We start from the raw sequence: 19,042 nt of genomic DNA on the forward strand, positions 1-19,042 counted from the left end.
ATTGCGTCAGAGATCTCGTCTCGGTGAATCATCCTTCTCACAGCCTCATTCGTGTTGCAAGTTCTATTGATGCGCGCGTTGAACCGCCAAAAAGATTTTTGTCAAGGCCGAAGGCTCTGTATTCGAATAGGGCTGCTAATACAGTGGTGTAACGAACACCCCTGCAGACCTTGCCATGTAAGGTGTACATTCAGATCAATTAGAACGCCCCTAGGAGGCAGGTTTAAGGGGCACACTAAAGCTGAAAAGGGACTCAGCTGGCTGATTATTGACATTGATAGACAAAGCGATAGACAAAGAAGACATAGAGAACACGGAGCGATCCTATCGGTTGGAACGGGTGGTTGTCATGGACTAAGGAAGATAATGATGGACTAACTACGGACTGACGGACTCTCATGGGTTGCCGTCAGTTAGTCTATTGCTTACCTTCTTTGTCCATTGCAACCACCTGCTCCTGCCTACAGCGGGTCGATTATTAAAATTGATAAGCAAAGCGATAGACAAAGAAGACATAGGGAGTGCGGAGCTATCCTATTGGTTGAAATGGGTGGTTCCTGTAGACTAAGAGAGAAAATGATACACTAACTATCGGGTTCCTCGTGGATTGCCGTTATTTAGTCTATTATCTATCTCCTTTGTCCATTGCAAGCACCCGCTTCCACCAATGGGATCCCTCCATATTCCTTTGTCGTCTTGGTCAATAGCTTTGTCTATCAATTTCAGTAATCGGCCTGCAGGATCGTGTTATTTCCCTTTTATCCTCTTTGTCTATAGCTTTGTATATGAATTTCAAAAATCAGTCCACGGGGCAGGCCCCCTGAATTTGTTTAGAAAATGTTGATCGTCCAGTACGGCATTTTAAGTAAATTCAGCGAGTACTCACTTTCCGCGTCCCTTTAAATATTTCTAAAAATGAAATGGAGTATTGATGAAAACGAGAAAGTAGGTATAAACAATTCCTAAGCTTCGTCGTTGTGTATTCAGTCAGCAGATACTCGCTCTTTAAGTCTTTACATTTTCATGGTCGCATTTGACGAATTCCAGAATAATTGTCCCTTCAAAGTTTTTCAACAATTTTCTAATATCATATATTGTGCTCGCTGTCAACGACTGAGCCAGCCAGTTTATCGGAATAAAACAATCCAGTACGACAAATAAAAACAAAGAAAAAGTTACGGACTCAACTCTATAAATCGTGATTCGTGAATTCGTTGTTTCAATCACCAATTTTAGAGCAGAACTTCGAAGAAAAATATGATGCCAGAAGTAAGTTTTTTTTTCTAAGTTGCGATTTATTGGTCTCCTTTACACAGGAATTACAATAATTTTTTGTACAATATAAGAAACAAGGTAATAAGTAAGGAACGATATTAACAACGATGCTAGTATTCGATTAACAACGTCGTTTCTCAGTTCAACCAAAGATCATTTAGAGCGATTTATTTGTGTGATCATGAAATGGATAACTTTTCACGCTCCCCGGGTGCCCCGGTATGTTTGTTGTCTATGCGGTAAGATTGAAAGGCGAACCTCAAAAATACTGTATCTGTCAATAGGTTTACGCATGGTCTATTGGTTTAGCAAACTTGATGGAGAGAGATCAATGTGCATGTATTTTTCGAATGGATAGATATTCGTGCTCTTCGGTAGGTATGTGTTCGTGGCCTATGTGGACAAACTGTAGGCAAACTTTTGTAAGATAGGTATTCGATACCAACTACTATCAGGTTATCAACATCGTTTATCGCTCAGTGGTCTCGAAGCAAACAAAAAAAAATGCTTCAAAAATGTACCCAAAAACGGTTTGCAAGTGGTGAGTCTATGGTATGTGTGGACTTGAAATCGCGGAAAATCAAAATCTTGGCTGATTTTAACTTCGAGGTATCGTAATTTGAAATTTTCATAGTAAATGCAAGTTTTCTACTGACTTTGATCCGCTTTTTTATTTATTCGTCCATTGAATCGGCATAGATCGGTTCACGTTTTAATTTTTCGTTCGATTCATGTCGATCGAATACATACCCTCTCGTTACACGCAGACTACCTATCATACTCTTTTTTTTTTTTAAGTGGACAGTTCGCCTTCTGCTGCGTCCGCAGCAATTGTCGCTACACATATGTTGTGCGTGCTGATTTCAGCGCATCACATACTTGATTCTCTGAAGGCGTTTTATGTGCGGAAGCAATTCGCCTTCAGATGCGTCTGCAGCAATTGTTGTTGCTGATATGTTGTGCGTGCTGATTTTAGTTCATTACATACTCAATTCTCTGAAGGCGTTTCATGTGTGCAAGTAGCGCAATCTGTCGGAGAACAACAGAAGTAAGGGATTGAGCGATTCATTTACTTTTGTTGTTCTCCTATAGATTGCGCTACTTGCACATATGAAACGCCTTCAGAGAATCGAGTATGTAATGAACTAAAATCAGCACGCACAACATATTCGCAACAACAATTGCTGCGGACGCATCTGAAGGCGAATTGCTTTCGCACGTAAAATACCTTCAGAGAGTCAAGTATGTAATGCGCCGAAATCAGCACGCACAACATATCCGTAACAACAATTGCTGCAGACGCAGCAGACTGCAGAAGGCGAATTGTCTAGTTAAAGAAAAAAGAAAAAAGAAGAAGAAGAAAAAAAAAAGGTATGATAGGTAGTCTGCATGTAACGAGAGGGTACGCATACGATCGACATGATTCGAACGAAAACTTAAAACGTGAGCCGATCGACAGCGAGTCAATGGACGAATAAATCAAAAAGCGGATCAAAATTAGTTGAAAACTTGAATTTACTATGAAAATTTCAAATTGCGATAATTCGAAATCAGGATCAGCCAAGATTTTGATTTTCCGTGATTTTAAGTCCATAAGTTTACCCCCTGAAAACCATTTTTGGGTACATTTTTGTAGCTCTTTTTTTTTTTTTTTTTTTGCTTCAAGATCTCTGTGATTGGTTCAATCGAAGTTCATGGAGCGATACGGACCGAAAAGTCCTAGTCTGTCTCCTCAAAATATAAGTTTTACTAACATCTTTGCTTTAAACGACCATGTTGGTGAGTGAACTTGGGTACTATATTAACGCTAACAAGGAAACTTTAACGCAGAGTTAGAAAAAACGCCGAGGCCCCTGGCTCAGAATTCAGGCGAAAGTCTGTCTCAAAATATGAGTTTTACTAACATCCCTGCTAAAAACGATCATGTTGGGGAAAGAAGCATGGAACTATGTTGACCCCAACTTGGAGACTTCAACGCAGAGTTTGAAAAAACGCCGAGGCCCCGGACCCAGAATTCAGGCGAAAGTCTGCCTCAAAATATGAGCTTTACTAACATCCTTGCCAAAAACTGTTGGGGAAAGAAGCATGGTACTATGTTGACCCCAACTTGGAGATTTAAACGCAAAGTTTGAAAAAACGCCGAGAACCCGGGCCCAGAATTCAGGCGAAAGTCTGTCTCAAAACATGAGTTTTACTAACATTCCTGCTTTAAACGATCATGTCGGCGAGTGAAATATGATACCATCTTGACGCCAACTTGGAGACTTTAACGCAGAGTTAGAAAAACTCCGAGGGCCCGGGCCCAAAAAATACTAAACTTACTTTGATTCATTTCTTCATTACCTGTCTCTCACTCTGTTGAGACCATATTTATGTAATTGAAGTCTACCATTAGCACCAGGAATTTTCCAAAATTCCTGGAGTGATAGAAATGTATCTTTTTTAAATACTTAATTATATGCGTTCCTTGATATATTTAGAATGCGATAATTCCAGAATATCCCCTCTGAATATTTTTGTGTTTTTGTAATATTTTTTTCATTTTGAGAAAGAGACTCAATTCCTATATTGTAAAGTTGCAGCGTACCAAAATAGAACGTCCACTTTTAAACCGCGCGTATTTTATACCCTGTTGTGAAGCCGAAGTACTGAAAAAGTGACATTCTTCAGGCAGCGCGTGCGGCGAACCTTTTAAATTAATAATCCCAAAACTTACATTGAAAAAAAAATTCGGTGTATTTACTAAGAAAAGGGTAAAGTTACCAAGAATTCAGGGTTCTATTTCATCCCAGTTTTTTCTTGGTAAAATTACCATTTATGGAATTGGTAATTTTACCGAGAAATTTCGGTAAAATTATTGAAATTTCTCGGCAATTTTACTGGACCTTGGTAAAAACGCCAATATTTTTTATCGACTGTGGTAGAATTACCGAGATAAAATGGCAAAGTTACCGGGAATTGATTACTACCAATAAAAATGGTATTCTTACCTGAAAAAACAGTAAAAATACCGGTTTTTAGGTAAGCTTACCAGTCTGTCTTGGTAAAATTACCAATAATTGGTAAAAAAAAAGTGAGATGGTAAAGGTACCAACGGACCTTAGTGAAAACGCCGTGAATTTTTTTCAGTGTAGGAAAATTTAGAAGCTTCCTCTAAAGGATTTTTTTTTTTAATTCCGGGTGAAATTCGGGATTTTGAATTAAATTTTCCCGCCCCTGTGAGGCTTTTCTTGGGAAATACAAACAATTCTCTGCAAAAAACATCAAAAGTGTTAGTGCGGCGAAAAGTTTCGTGCGAAAAACGCGGCAACAACGCACCGGATTTGCGTTTCGTGCAATCCGAGTTTGACCGCGATATTTTCGCTTTGTGCAACGGCGACGGCCGAATCGTCCACTCGTGTCATCGAAATCGTCGCTCCTCTGACGTGAAGGCGTATCTCGATTTTCGCACGAGCCCCAGAAAACATGCATCAGTATGTAAAACACAGTGGCGTGGCGTGCTTTGCGATGTATCGATTGATCCGCCATTTAAACCTATGGAAAAGGATCGATTTTCAGGGTGTTTGTAACGAACACCTTAACTATCGATTCTTTACCGTAGCTTCAAATGGGGAAATCGTCACCTTCCAGGCAAAGTATTACAAGCGCCATGCGACGTTTAAAAATTTCCGCCGCCATTTTATTTCTTTATAGAGAAATTGTTCAACAGGGCTGTCCGAAAATTTCACTGAATTTTCTTTGTGCTGCCGGTAAAATTTAGTGAAATTTCCAAACAGATTCAACCAACAATTTCTCAGTAAAGAAATAAAATGGCGGCGGAAATTTTTAAACGTCGCATGGCGCTTGTGATACTTTGCCTGGAAGGTGACGAAATATCGATATATCTCGAAGCCACTGGTAGAACAGGGCTCACGTGGAAATTGAGATACGCTCTCACGTCGATCTGCCCTGCCACGGAAGAACGCTGCGAGAGTTTTATACGTTGTCAGATCTTCTTTGATAAAATATGAATTCTCTCGGAAACTTGGTATGGGAATATTTTCCATCCAGTTTTCCAATAAATTTTGTCCGTAATTCGATATAAATTTTTTTGAAAATTCCCGGGGGAAACATTCCTCATCTCTCTGAAGAATGCTGATTTTATCGGAAATTTGGCATTATTCGTATATTTAAGCGACGTTCTTCCTAAACATGGCCTTACGATGGCTCATGGAGTTGTAGAAGTCGCGGTTCACCGTCACACCGACCAACAGGAAAGGACATCGATGACCATCGGCGCGTGAGATTCGTCGGCGATCGCTCGTGATAAACCCAACGATCTTATCGAACAAAACGGACATTGCGTATCCTCCATTTATTAATTCGCGTTTAAAGAGATTCTCATGCGTGATTTTCTTCTCCCTTTTTTTGTATTTTCTCTTTCACATCATCTTTATCTCTCTCCTTCTCCTCTTCCTCCCATATCTTCTTCCTCTCCTACATCTTTCCCCTCTTATTCTTCAACCCCTCTTTCACTTCTCTCTGTCTTCTTCTTTTCCTCCATCTCCTCGTTATTCCTCTTGATTCTCCTCTTCTTCACGTTCTCGTCTTCCTATACCCTCTCCTTTTTCTTCTCTCTCATCTTTTTTATGTTCATCATCCTCATTTTTCTCTTCATCCTCTTTTACCTCATCTTCTTATTCTTCTTCCTCCTCTATTTCTCATTTTCCTCGAGTTTCCTCTCAGGTTTCTTCGTTTTCTCTCAGTTTCCTCCTTATGACATTACATCTTGGTCCTGATCCACACACGTCGTTTTTGAACTTTAAAAATTCCAACCCTGAATCATAAATAAAATGTTTCGCAGTTCCGTATCGACGGTGAAAATTCCGAACCTCGTATCTCGTTTGCGGTGTTCAAAAATTTCCACGCCTATTAAATATTTTAAGGAAGCACAAAATATTATTCCCTGACGCTCTCTCAGAAGTCGCAATCCAAGGTATGTGGTTTGGAAGTTTCGCCGTGCACATATTCAGGGTCGCCGGGGGTGTGGAAAATCGGGAAAATAAGGGAAAGTCAGAGAATTGCGACGACCGGGCAGGGCCGGATTATCCGGAGTTCCTGGAATTTTGATAAAATTTTGAGATCAGGACTTTTGTGGACCCTGTATACGACAATGTCCGTGATCTCAAGAGCTTGGATATCAATGTTTTATCGGGTTCTGAAGACCGATATTTTGGTAAGCTCAGATAGTAGTTTTTTTTGGCAAGGGGGGTGGGGACTGAATCAGAAAGAGTAGAAAGTTAATTTTCTACTCCTTGGACAAAAAAATGGGCATTTGGGACATTTTGTTTTCTTGGAAACTTGAACCGCCTTCAATTTACGAAGCATACAACCCGCAGTGTGCGGGCACTTATACCCGTGAACACCCCGGGCCCCTGAGCGTTTATCCGGCCCTGCTACCGGGAAAAGTCAGGGAATTTCTGACACATCTACTAATCACTCAAACGTAGGTAACCCTGATCTTCCAACTTTTTACTCACTCAGTTCATTTTTAGGACTTGTCATATTTTAACCAGCTACTACAATTGCATTTTTCCATAATTTCACCTCTAAACACGTCCAAAGTTTAATGAAAGTCAGCTTGTTTTAAACAGAAAAAAGGGGGGATTTTGTTCGAAGATCAGGGAAAGTTAGGACACTAGACAATTTGGGAGTCAGAGAAACGCCAGGGAATTTAAAACATGGCAACTCTGATTATTGGTCCGGAGGGAAATACCAAGTTACCGGTAATCTAGGATTGTGCTAAAGGTCCAAGAAAATATACGAGGATTGCGCAAGAAAGGCACAAGGATTGCGCGAATAGAAACCTTAACATCTGCTACTGGAATGCGCGCATTTTAAATAAAGTTAATGTAAGGTAGAAATTTGGCAAAACAGGAAACAGTTGGAAAATAAATGCATTTTTGTTAACGTTAGTTTAGGTTAGTTTGTAAACGAGTAATCGATACTTTACCTTCCGATGATAATTGAAGTGAAAAGATCTGAATAATGGTCGTGAGTATAAAGAACTTTCCTAACTTTTCTCGGAAAAAATATTCAATTGAAACGAGGCAATGTTGGAATGCTCGCACGGCGTCGAAACAGAGCATGGGCCTTTTAAGCTCTATTATTCGATGCCACGATTATTCTAACGCGAGTTTGAACAATCGCGCCGAACACGGTGTGGCTGGCGTTAAACGTAAATTAGCGCCTGCAAGACTGCCATGATACTTCACGCATTGCACCAAATAGCACGGTCGGCGCGGCGCGGCGTAAGGCCCATGTTAGCGCCTACAAGACTGCATGAATGCTCATGCGGCGTTCTTCCTTAGCACGGCAGAGCCATCGTTACGAGTTTCATGACACTACACAAAAAGAGATCATACGTGACATTTTTTTGGCACTTTAAACTCCGGCCTTTGCGGAATAAATGACTTCCTGCAAGGGCCGGAATCTCCTGGCGAGATTAGCCGCTTCCGAAAGTCAATGCCACACGAGGGTGCCGGCCCGTGGCTGTTGTCGGTGAACTCAGTGCAGTGACTTCATTGGTGGCGCTGGCTGGGACTTGGGAGCCGTGCGAGTTTTAATGAGGCAACTCATCTTGCGCTTCGCACGATGCAGACACGATAGTCGATACGCGAAATTCAAATTTCAAGGAGGCCCGGTACACGGCATGCGGCATGCGGCATGCCATGCCGGCGCTTAACCACCTCCGTCTCGACGCGCCGCCGCACAGTGGACCGAGTCCATAGGAGAGGTCGGACATGCAATTTTTGACTAAAATTTTAAATTTTGATGCTTAATTTGTCACATTTTACATTTCAAGGGGTGCTTCATGTGGAAAATTTCACGAGGAAACCAATGAAACTACTTTTAGAACCTCAAAGTTTTGTATAAGCGGAGTTATAAGCGTTTAAAGTTTCCAAATTTTGTCCGACCTCTCCTATTGACTCGATCCACTGTGCGCCGGTGCGGTGAAAACGCACGAATGCTCTGCCCCAGCCCAGTCAGCTTGGCGTCGCGCTAATCGAAGACAGTTCACCAAGAGCCAGAAAAAATATGGGACCGTGGCGAAATCCTCACCCATGAAAATTGGCGTCCCGCGGGTAAATTTTCCTGAAAAAATTAAAAAAACTGTCTCCAAAAAAGGCCTTACTATTCCTTAAAGGAATTTTTTAGGCAACAAGAAGAATATTTTGTGAACATTTCGAGACGTGATTTTGTTCGGGTATCTTTTTAGAAAATAGAGTAAGAACGGAGTTTTAAAACAGGTCAACCGGGATATGCATTTGTGCAGTTACACCGTCGTTGTGATAAAGAAGTCTACGTAATGAAGTTTCCTTCGTGTTGCTTTTTTCGGACATGATTAGAGGTGCCTTGCATCAGAGAAGGAAGGAAGTGTGCGTGAAACGAATCAAGTTCCCTTTATTTGTCTAACGTAAAATTTGTTCTCAATACTTAATTTTTGTCAAGTACAAACGTCTGCTGTTCAAAAACAAAAGAAGTATTAAAAAGGAGTTACCTCTTTCCGAAGTTGTCTTTGGACTCGTCTCGGAACAGGGTGTTGAAGTTGAATTCCATGTTTTCGATGAGATGCTTTACAATTTGCCTGGAAATAAAATTGAAAAAAGAGAGGAAAAGCTTCAGTAAAAGTGGATTGGTATAAAGTTAAAAACTAGGTCTCTGATATCCACCAGTTTTTGCACCATGTGCCTGGGGCTGACAGATTACCTATTGGAGATGTTCATAACACGACGGTTTCAGTCTCAAGTAAAACATGAAGTTACAGGTTTCAGTCAGACCGCAGGATTATGTTTAATGGATCAAAATGAGACTTTTTACTATCTCTAAAGTTTTTTCTGTATCCCCCCTCCCCCTAGTTGGAGCCACGGTACCCATAATTTTCGGTAGAATCACCCATCGTTCTCTCTAAATTTTGGCGATCGCCGTTATAGGCATGGACTAAGGCTCATTAAAATGGCTTTATCCTTTACTTATTGGTGCTGAATTCGTTTATGTCTCAAAACATCGAAATTCAAATGGCGAACAATTATGAAAGGCAATCGTTCTAACATAATATTGACTTTTCGAAAATTTTGGAGGAGTGCCGAAGTCTCGACAGGGGGTATTTTTGGAATAAGTCCATCGAAGTAAAAAGTATCATTCGGACCCAAAGAGCTCGCTCCTGCAGGGACGTGGCGTGAATGATCGATTATCGATATGTCCCCATTTGAAGCCATGGTAAAGAATCGATTATTAAGGTGTTCGCTGCGAACACCCCGTTAATCGATCCTTTTCCATAGACTTAAATGGCAGATCAATCGATGTATCGCAAAGTACGCCACGCCTTTTTAACCATCTTAGAACTCGTAAAATATTGGAAACACGGGCATCTTTTCATTATGAATATTAGAGTCCTCCTCGAAATCATCTGAAAGGAGATTTAAGGGGCTCGGACGGCAATAGGCGCATTAGTGAAGTTTTTGAAAAAAATAGGTTATCAAGTAAAACTATACCGAAAAAAATGGTATGCTGTTTTGGCACCTAGGATGTCAAAAATGTGTCTGGTCATCCTAAGATGCTACCTTGATTGCCCACGCAGTTGCATTTGCATTCGTAGGATGTAAAGTTAACTGCGAGGGCAGTAAAGGCAGCGTCTTAGGATCACCAGACACATTTTTGACATCCTAGGTGCTAAAACAGCATACTATTTTTTTCAGTGTAGTTTTTATACATGTTCGGTGAAAATGTCGCTCCCAGATTCCAATTTTTAAGCATCAAAAAGTCAGTTTGAACTTTCTTCCCGGCATAAAGATTGATGTAATTTCGAAACTTCAAACACATATTTCTTGAAACAGCAAAAACTGCACTTATGCGCCTTGTCCTCCAAGCCTCTCATTTAATGAGAACGAGAAAAAATGAACCCCTCGATTCCATACAGAAGCGCACACAGCGGTGTTTACATTCTTTCCGTGACATAAATAACACTGAGGATTCAATCAGCTGCACCGCCAAGTGTGTAACTCTTGCTTTGGAGACGGTAAACGTATGAGTCACGACTCGTGTAAGTTGGGTTGCGAAAAATGAAATAAGCCAGTAATCGGCTGCTCAAATTTAGATCACCCGGTCGCTGGTTTCTATGATTTGTAAATGAGGCATGCTTTGCAATTTGCCTATCACTTTACCTCATCACGAACTTGCGTCTTCCAGAAGCTATTTATACTCTACTGCCGCGCTAAGGAAGAACGTCGCATGAACATTCGAGAGTTGCCAAATTTCCCCGAATAAAACTTGTATTTTTGAAGAAAGTTATGCGTATTTTGCCTTAAAATTCTCCGATATTTTAGATTTAACTGGGAACAAAATTGTCTGAGAAATTTGAAGAAAAATGATCAGAATTTCCTCAGTAAATTCGTTTGTTATTAAAGGAAATATGGCAAAGCCTGGAGGGTCGTGCGGCGTTTTTCCTTAGCGCGGCAGTCTGAGCTGCATTAGTCTCAGCTGCGATGCGCATCTTAATTTACGGTTACTACTGCGAATAGTTCACATTTCACTCAGTGTCGTGGCGTGCTTTGCGATATATCGATTGATCCGCCATTTAAACCTATTGAAAAGGGTCGATAAACAGGGTGTTCGCAGCGAACACCTTAATAATCGATTCTTTGCCACAGATTTAAATGGGGATACATCGATAAATCGATTATTTACACTTCGCCACTCATTACACTTAAGCACTGTGAATGCAATAACTTACATTTGCTTACAAAGTTAAATTGGATTACATTTTGCAATGAGAAACCACTATCTTTGGCTCCTCTGTAAAATCACCTTTCTGAATAGGGAAACCAATGCCGTATACGTTGTTTCTAAAATGAGCCATAAACAGTGGTTCCTCATTGCAAAATGTGGTCTAATTATTGCTCCTGCATCGGAGTGTTGTCTATGTTGCCTATCTACTGATTGAAAGTACGCCACTTTTGAAATTAATTGCAACAACATTGAAATTAATTGCGATGATGAATTTGCAGGTTTTTGAAATTTGATGAAGTTCGTACGTGTTTAAAGGGAAACTCCTGAGTGAGGTGAACACTAGAAACCGAGCAATTACTGGAGCAGATATGACAAAATAACCAAATCTTGTAAAATATATTTATTTAAATGGAAAATACTGCCAGATTTCGTTACTAGGAGGTGCATTTTCTCACTTTTAAATCTATTTTTATACTATTTCTCAAATTACAAAAAAATACTGCGAAGTCAGAACTTTAAGCACTCTTTGACGAAACAATAAAAAAAAGTCCGTGAAAATGTTCCATTGTTCTTTGCATTTCAAATTACCCCTTTTTCTGGTACATGGTGCTCATTCAACTGATCGTTTAAAAGTGTTCTTATTGCGTAAAAATATTGCATCTTTCTTTTATTTGAAATATTTGACTAAACTCATTGGCAGTCCGAAAGCAATCCTGTGAAATGGAGAATTCGTATGCAATTTTTTTATTGCTTCATCTGAAAGTGCTTAAAGAGCCGATGCCACGGTACTTTTTATAATTATTTTCTGATATGGGAAATAGTATAAAAATATATTTAAAAGTGAGAAAATGCACCGCCCAGTGATGCCATGGGGCGGCGTTTCCCATTTAAAAACATGTCTTTTAGCAGATTGCAGATTACATCATTTTGTCATATCTTTCTCGAATAATTGTTCAATTCATGAACCAAGGGTATCCTCGTGTTCAGTTCACTCAGCAGTTTCCACTTAAACACGAAATCCATCAAATTTCAGACATCTGCAAATTCTCTATTGTAAAAATGATGTATTAATCAATGAGAAAACTCACTTTGGATAGTTGTCGACATGATCACAGAATGTTAAACCCGGGACAGCGCAAGTTGGCGTTTGACCTTTGGGCGCCGGGATGAATTTCTTTGGTGAATAGTAAGATTGTGGGTATGAGGAATAACACGGGCCGTAGCTACCACCACAATATGCCCTGCTCGCCGGAATGCATAATATTACCGCCACTATCACTCTAAAACACATCTGGAACAGAATTTAAGAAATACATTGAAAAATAAAGAGAAAAAAGGGGGAAAAGTATGATAAAAACTTACGAAGTCGCAAAGGAGGCTTTGCTTGTTTTTCCAGTTCTGCCGTGCTAAGGAAGAACGCCGTATGAGCCGTTAGACGTTGCCCAGTTTCCTTCGATAAAAACCGAATTTATTTGGAAAATTGTGAATATTATTTTCCTAAATTTTCAGGCAATTTTGCACGCAATTTAATTTAAAATTTTTGAAAATTTCAAGGGAAAATACGTATGAATGTTGTCACAAATACATGTTTTATCAAGGGAAATTTGGCAACTCTCGAATGTTCATACGGCGTTCTTCCTTAGCACGTTAGAGTTGCTCTGTTGACTCTCTACGTAGAGGAAACATTTCGGACTGTACATAAGTACATACTGTACAAAATACGCTGTTCTGTATCGGCTGAACTACTCGCGAAAATAACCGTGCTTCGGTTTATTCGACCGAGCTTTCTCTAAAAGGTTCGGTTCGGTTTGGTTTGGAAGACCGGTCGTATGAACCGAGGATATGGTTCCATGAACCGAATATAGCGGCTGACATGGAAAACATTGGTTATGGTTCGTTTGACCTAACTTTTTATCTCAGATGCGCGAGATGCGCATTTCTGCAGTTTCGCCATCGATATCAGAATACCTTTTCTGTGTCCTGCTCTCGACGATTTTGAAAAAATTTTACCATTCAATATATTACTTGCTGGTATGAGCGTAATTTGGATATTCACAGGGATCTTGGAATTCTTGGAATGGAGACAGTCTCGCAATTTATCACTAAATTCGCTAGAAATTACGAGCCGACTCCATTCCCATCCAAATGTTGAAGCAATCCAACTTCCAGATAACTCAAACGAGACCAGACGCCTCAAAAGGGTCAGACCTGGGGGCTGGCCAGTTCCCACGGTTTAATATATCTAAAGCATATATCTAGATATATACTTTATTTGTAAATTTATACCCTTCTCCTACATACATGTAAGTAAGTTATAAGTTTCTCAGTAGCCCGTACAATCATCATTATTTAATATTCAATGACAATGTGTAAAATTCTCGTGTAAGAAGTTCACAATAAAATAACATTTACAAAAAAAAATTAAATATATTATGAAACATGCTCCGAGGATTGAAAGATGGGAGACTCCGGCTCGCGACTTGACTGATCGATCGCAGACGGAAGTTCAAATTCAGGGTAAATATCTCATGAATATGAGTCGATATCGGATGCATCCTCGGGATTTCACACAAAGCGACGAAAAGGACTGAATTAGAATCAGTTCCTGTTTTAAATTCCTCCTCAAACCCATGCGTAAATACCCCGCACTCACGCTGACCAACGCTCTTGAATAGTAATGAACTGCTGGAGGAAAGAGGTAATCTCCGGGATTCACTGTCCTCTTCAGTGGCGGGACGTGAATGATCGATTATCGATATTTGCCCATTTGAAGCTATGGTAAAGAATCGATTATCAAGATGTTCGCTGCAAACACCCCATTAATCGATTCATTTCCATAGGTTTAAATGGTGGATCAATCGATGTACCGCAAAGCACGCCACGCCACTGGTCCTTTTCTTCTTTTTCGTCCGTCTGAATTTTAAACGGGAATTCCCCATCGTGCTCCTACATGACCGCGCGTTGTTCTGACCATCTTCCTATGCTGCCATACTAAGGAAGAACGCCGTATGAACCTTCGTGCGTCGCTAAATATTTCTTTTGGTAAAATACGAATTTTCAGAAAAACGTGTGAAAACTTTCCGTCCAATTTTCCGGAGAATCATCTGTACACTGTGATCTAAAGTATCAGAAAATTTGAAATAGAAATCTTCATTATTTGTCACAAAAATGAATATTTTTAGAGGGAAAATTTGGCAACTCTCGGATTTTCATACGGCGTTTCTCCTTAACACAGTAGTAAGGTACACCACAACTTTTGAAAATTGATAGTCTTGACTGTGTGTTCGAGGATAAATTGAGTGCACTTCAAGAATAGCGATTTGCACCCTGGTAAAAATTGGCAGTAGAATCTGTGTTCCAAAATACCATAGACCTACAGCCGGCTGTAAGATTTTCAATAGCTTCTATAGCCGGCTACACAATTTCTTATAGCCTTTTATGGCCGATGGCGATTAAGCAACAGCCAGGCGATAAAGTGTATGCTAAACGTTACTAATTACGGATGCTAGGACTTAGTGAGTTTTTGGAATACGGCTCTCTTTTTGGGCCGTAGTATCTTGATTTATTTTGCGAAGAAAGCTCCGTACTCTTGATGGATGCCTGCCATTACTAATATATATAAGCGCGCCTTCAGTTCCGTATGATACTGTGCAATACCTCTGGTGTGAAATAGTTGCTTCAAGCGCCGTGGCAGGCGGGCAGCCAGCGCGAAACACGCATTGGCGCCTACAAACCTAACAGGGATACTTCACGCGTTGTGCAATGCGTGAAGTATCCCTGTTAGGTTTGTAGGCGCCAGTGCGTCGCCGCTTCGCTTTGTGTTAGGCTCTAATATTTAATCTGGCGGAGCCAGCGTTATTCAACTCATGATTTTGAAATGTTTGCACATCCTGTATGGATTATTCTCATTTTGATTGATGAAGAAAAATATGTATTAAAGGAAAATATGATGTGTGTTTTGTAAATATTAAGGTGGTTCCGTATCAAACTTAATGATTTCCAAAGCACACGAATTTCTGCACAATTTCTAATAGCCTTTTATAATCGATGGCGAAAAAGCAACAGCCAGCCGATAAAGTGTAAAGCCCGGCGATAGGAACTATAGCCCGGCTGCATAATTTTTTATCGCTTCGTATAGCCCGTCCGTATGATTTTCTCCGCATTCTACAGCCAGCTATATGATTTTCTGTAGCCTTCTTTAGCCGGCTATAAGAATTCCTACGGTATTTTGAAACGCAGCTCTTATCGCCAATTTTTACCAGGACAACAATGTGTAAATAGTGATCAATTTTTATTTTTATTTTTTATTTTATTTATTGATTGATTTAAAAAAATGGGTAGTGCTCCCATCTACGCACAAGTGTACACGTGGGAGCATCCAGACTTTTCGAAGGGGGCGGGGCGGAAGGGAGGGTCAGAAAATTGTCGAAATTTTAAATCATCCATCAAACAGTTTGAGTCAATTTCGTCACGAGTAATTACCAAGTACACGCGCTCTCACTTCTTCTTTCCTTTGTTCCTCCCTTCTTTCTTTCTTCCCTTTCTTCTCATTTTTTCGAGCGAATGGGGTGCCTCCTACGCCTACCTTTTGGATCCGCTTATGAGTGTGCAACCATCTTCAAATTTTCATAATAATGAACACACAAAAAAAAGTCAGTATATATAAAAACTAACTAAACTGCTAAAAACTGCTAAAAAAGATTTTATTATTTTTTATTTATTAAGTATTGATAATAACTTTTAGTGCAAGGAATAACCAAATATTGCGAGGAGGAAAAAAAGAAAGATGAAGAAGGAGAGGAGAAAGGAGAAGAACTGAAAGATTAGAAAGGAGAAGGAGAGGATGAGTGTAGAGAAAAAAAGGAGGTTGAGGAAAAAAAGAAGAGGATGACGATGAAGGAGCATTTTTGTTACGTCATCTCTTGCCTTTTTCACGTGGCCGTTCAAGAATCGTTTTGCTGGATGTTACTCGATGTATCCTCTCTCTGCGTATTCCGGGTACTCTTAGGCCTTTAATCGTGAGTCAGCAATTTAGATAAAATCCTATCTCAACTGAGAGCAACTCCGGAAGCGAGCGATCGCAAATTCGCAATCTCTCCACTTTTCTGTCCGGGCATTCGAGTCTCCCGGACCTTCCGATGATGCGCAAAAGGGCCCTTGGACAAGACTCTGAATAAGTCGTGGCTTGCCCCTGCTTTCGCTCAATTACGCCCAAGTTCGAAGGTACATATCGATGGTGAAAGTCGAAAACTTGTATCTCGATTTGCAACGTTGCAGATTTCTTGTCAACTTTTATTTTTTCTGAAGGAAACTCATTTCTCTTGGCATTTTGTATACTCTTTTCTATTGACATACGGACAATATTCCGGAAACTTTAAAAGCTGCAAAAAATATGCATGTTAGTAACCTATAAAGCCGTGCTAAGGAAGAATGCCGTATAAACGATCATTACGTTGCCAAATTTCCTCTTTTAAAAATACGAATTTTGTAGAGAACTTGTGAACGTTTTCCCTCCAATTTTTCAGAGAACGCTATTGGATCAAAATTATCTATATGTTTCAAGAGAAAATATTCATGACTATCCTCGAAAACAAACATTTTATCGGAGGAAATTTGGCAACTCTCGAATGTACATACTGCGTTCTTCCTTAGCACGGCTGTATAGGTGAAACGTGTAGTGATATTGACAATTATTTAGGAATAAAAGTGACCGCCCGCGGCGGAAAAAGAACTTTTCCCCACGAGTTCGAAATTTTCAGGAAAGGGATTTTTCTCATGTTTGGTCGATCGACCCTTTGATGTTTGATATTTGTAAGAAACTTCCTCTCTAACGTTCCGAGCAATAAGCTTCGAGTTGCTTGTTTCATTTTAGTGCAAATGAAGGGTGTCAGAATGTAATAATCCAGCAATTTCTATGAAAACGGTACATACATTAGAATTTTGTGTAGTTTTTTTTATCGAAACTACATCACTCGAGCTAAAAACTTTAGATCTCTATAACTGTATTTGGTTCAGGATTTTTGAGCATATTCATTCGTTCCGAACCATTTAAAGACCACTCTTTCATGCGTTATGTTCAAAGCAATGACTCAATTTTGCGTTCCACATTCCTCTCGTTTTTTCCCATGGCCTATGGACGATAAAACCATCTTGACTCTAGCGCTGCCGTCGCGTCCGGACACCAGAGGCGGATCCAGCAATTTGGCAACACTGGATTTCCTCCATTTAAACCTATGCTAAATAATCGATTCTTAAAGGAGCACCTGGCCCCTCTAAGAATCGATACATTTCCATAGGTTTAAATGGAGAAATGACAATGTTGCCAATTTGCTGGACCCGGCAATGCCGGACATCAAAAACGCCGTAACTCAATTCCAGATCGTGAATTTCTTTTTCAGACAAAATTCTCTTCGAAACCTAGTCATGCCCATGCTCCGTATTTTCATCATGACGTTCAAAAAGTATCAAGTATTTTGAAACTACAACAGATTGATTTTCGCAGCTTGTCTTTCGCAGCTTGAAACAACGAAACATACTTTTGAAAAAAATGTGCCAAATCTGGAATAGAGACATGGCACTTTTGTTACAAGCGGCAGAGTGGCTCATTGGAACATGTTGTGAGTCATATACTTTGAACTATATCGATGGCCAAAGTGCAAAACCACGTATCTCCGTTTGTGACGTCATCGCAACGAGTCGATGCAATTTTTTGAAAGCTTCTTTGATGTTTCTTTTCTCTCAGCAGAATATTCTGTAAAAATTTACAGCTACAAAGATGGCTTATTCCTCTGCAAAAAAATAATAAACGGGGAGTGGGAATTTTGAAACACCGCGATGGAGATACATGATTTTTGCACTTTTGTCATCAACATTGATGCTATAATGTTAGATAACTACCTACTTGATAACCTATTGGTGACGTATCAATGTCAACACGCGTGTTTCAATCCTATCGGGTTATCAAAATGATCGCAGAATGGATTTGACATTTTCATAAGCGACAGAAATGCTTCTCACACTCAGTTTTTTCCTTCATCTCTTCTTTCCTCGAATCGATAAAACGACTGTGGAGATTTTGATACGTTGCAATCGAAATGGATGCTTTTCAACTTTCACTGTTGATATTTAATTTCTATAATGCGAGGGGGTGGGGGCGAGGAGGAGGATAGTGAGGAAGAAAACGAGGATAACCCTGATCCTCACCTTGAACGGCCCACAGCTAAGCTGAAGATCGTCGCAGGGCTCAGGAATCCGAAATAGTCGTTATCTCCGAAATCGGACGTGATTTAGCGTGCGCGAGAGTCGGTGGGGATTTTGTGCGATTTAAAAATGTGCTCGAGGCGCTTTGAGTGGTGTAAAGCATATACCGGGTGTTCTTAAAATGAGACGTGTGAAAAAAACAGCGAAACATCACTGGTAAAAAAACCTCTTGGTTCAAGAGTGCAGTTTCTTGTCGCCGGATTTAAGAGTCTGGACTCTTGTTTCAATGCAAAATCCGCTTGAATCAATGCAAGATCCGCTTGAAACAAGAGTTCAAGACTCTTAAATCCGGCGACAAGAAACTGCACTCTTGAACCAAGAGGTTTTTTTTTTACCAGTGATCTGAAAATTGAAGATCTCCTCAGTTAAATTAGCACTCGGGAACATTACAGGACGTGGGAATGTACCTTCATTCCAAGGTTGCGAAATTGACTCGAACAATTCAATTTTTTGCAAAGATGTACCGAAGCAATTTTTGTCTAATTTTTTTTTTATTTTCGAGTAAAATCGGAAGAAAAGTTAAGGAAATTTTCAGTTAGAAATGCCCAAAATATTCCCAGTAAAAATGCAATCCAGGAAAAGAAATTTGGCAACATTGGAATATAGTTACGTCCTTCCGCGAGGGAAACGACGTATAAAGTACTGTAACACTCTAAGCACTCTAATTTCAAAAATTTTAAGTGTGGTTACATTTTTTTTTAAAAAAAATGTAGAGAATTGAAGAATACTTTTAGAATAA

At 39.9% G+C, this 19,042-nt stretch overlaps 1 protein-coding gene across 1 annotated transcript in view; it reads right to left on the bottom strand.

The window, feature by feature from the left end:
• spz5 (spatzle 5) overlaps positions 1 to 19,042 on the bottom strand; it is a 44,785-nt gene that overhangs the window by 5,315 nt on the left and 20,428 nt on the right. Inside the window, exons 2-3 of the mRNA XM_019040058.2 lie at positions 12,132 to 12,334; positions 8,816 to 8,902 (exon numbers count right to left, since the gene is read on the bottom strand). Coding sequence (XP_018895603.2) covers positions 8,816 to 8,902; positions 12,132 to 12,334 — 290 coding nt within the window. The remainder of the gene's footprint in view (positions 1 to 8,815; positions 8,903 to 12,131; positions 12,335 to 19,042) is intronic.

The sequence above is a fragment of the Bemisia tabaci genome, chromosome 7 (genome assembly GCF_918797505.1).
Source record: "Bemisia tabaci chromosome 7, PGI_BMITA_v3".
Taxonomy (NCBI): domain Eukaryota; kingdom Metazoa; phylum Arthropoda; class Insecta; order Hemiptera; family Aleyrodidae; genus Bemisia; species Bemisia tabaci.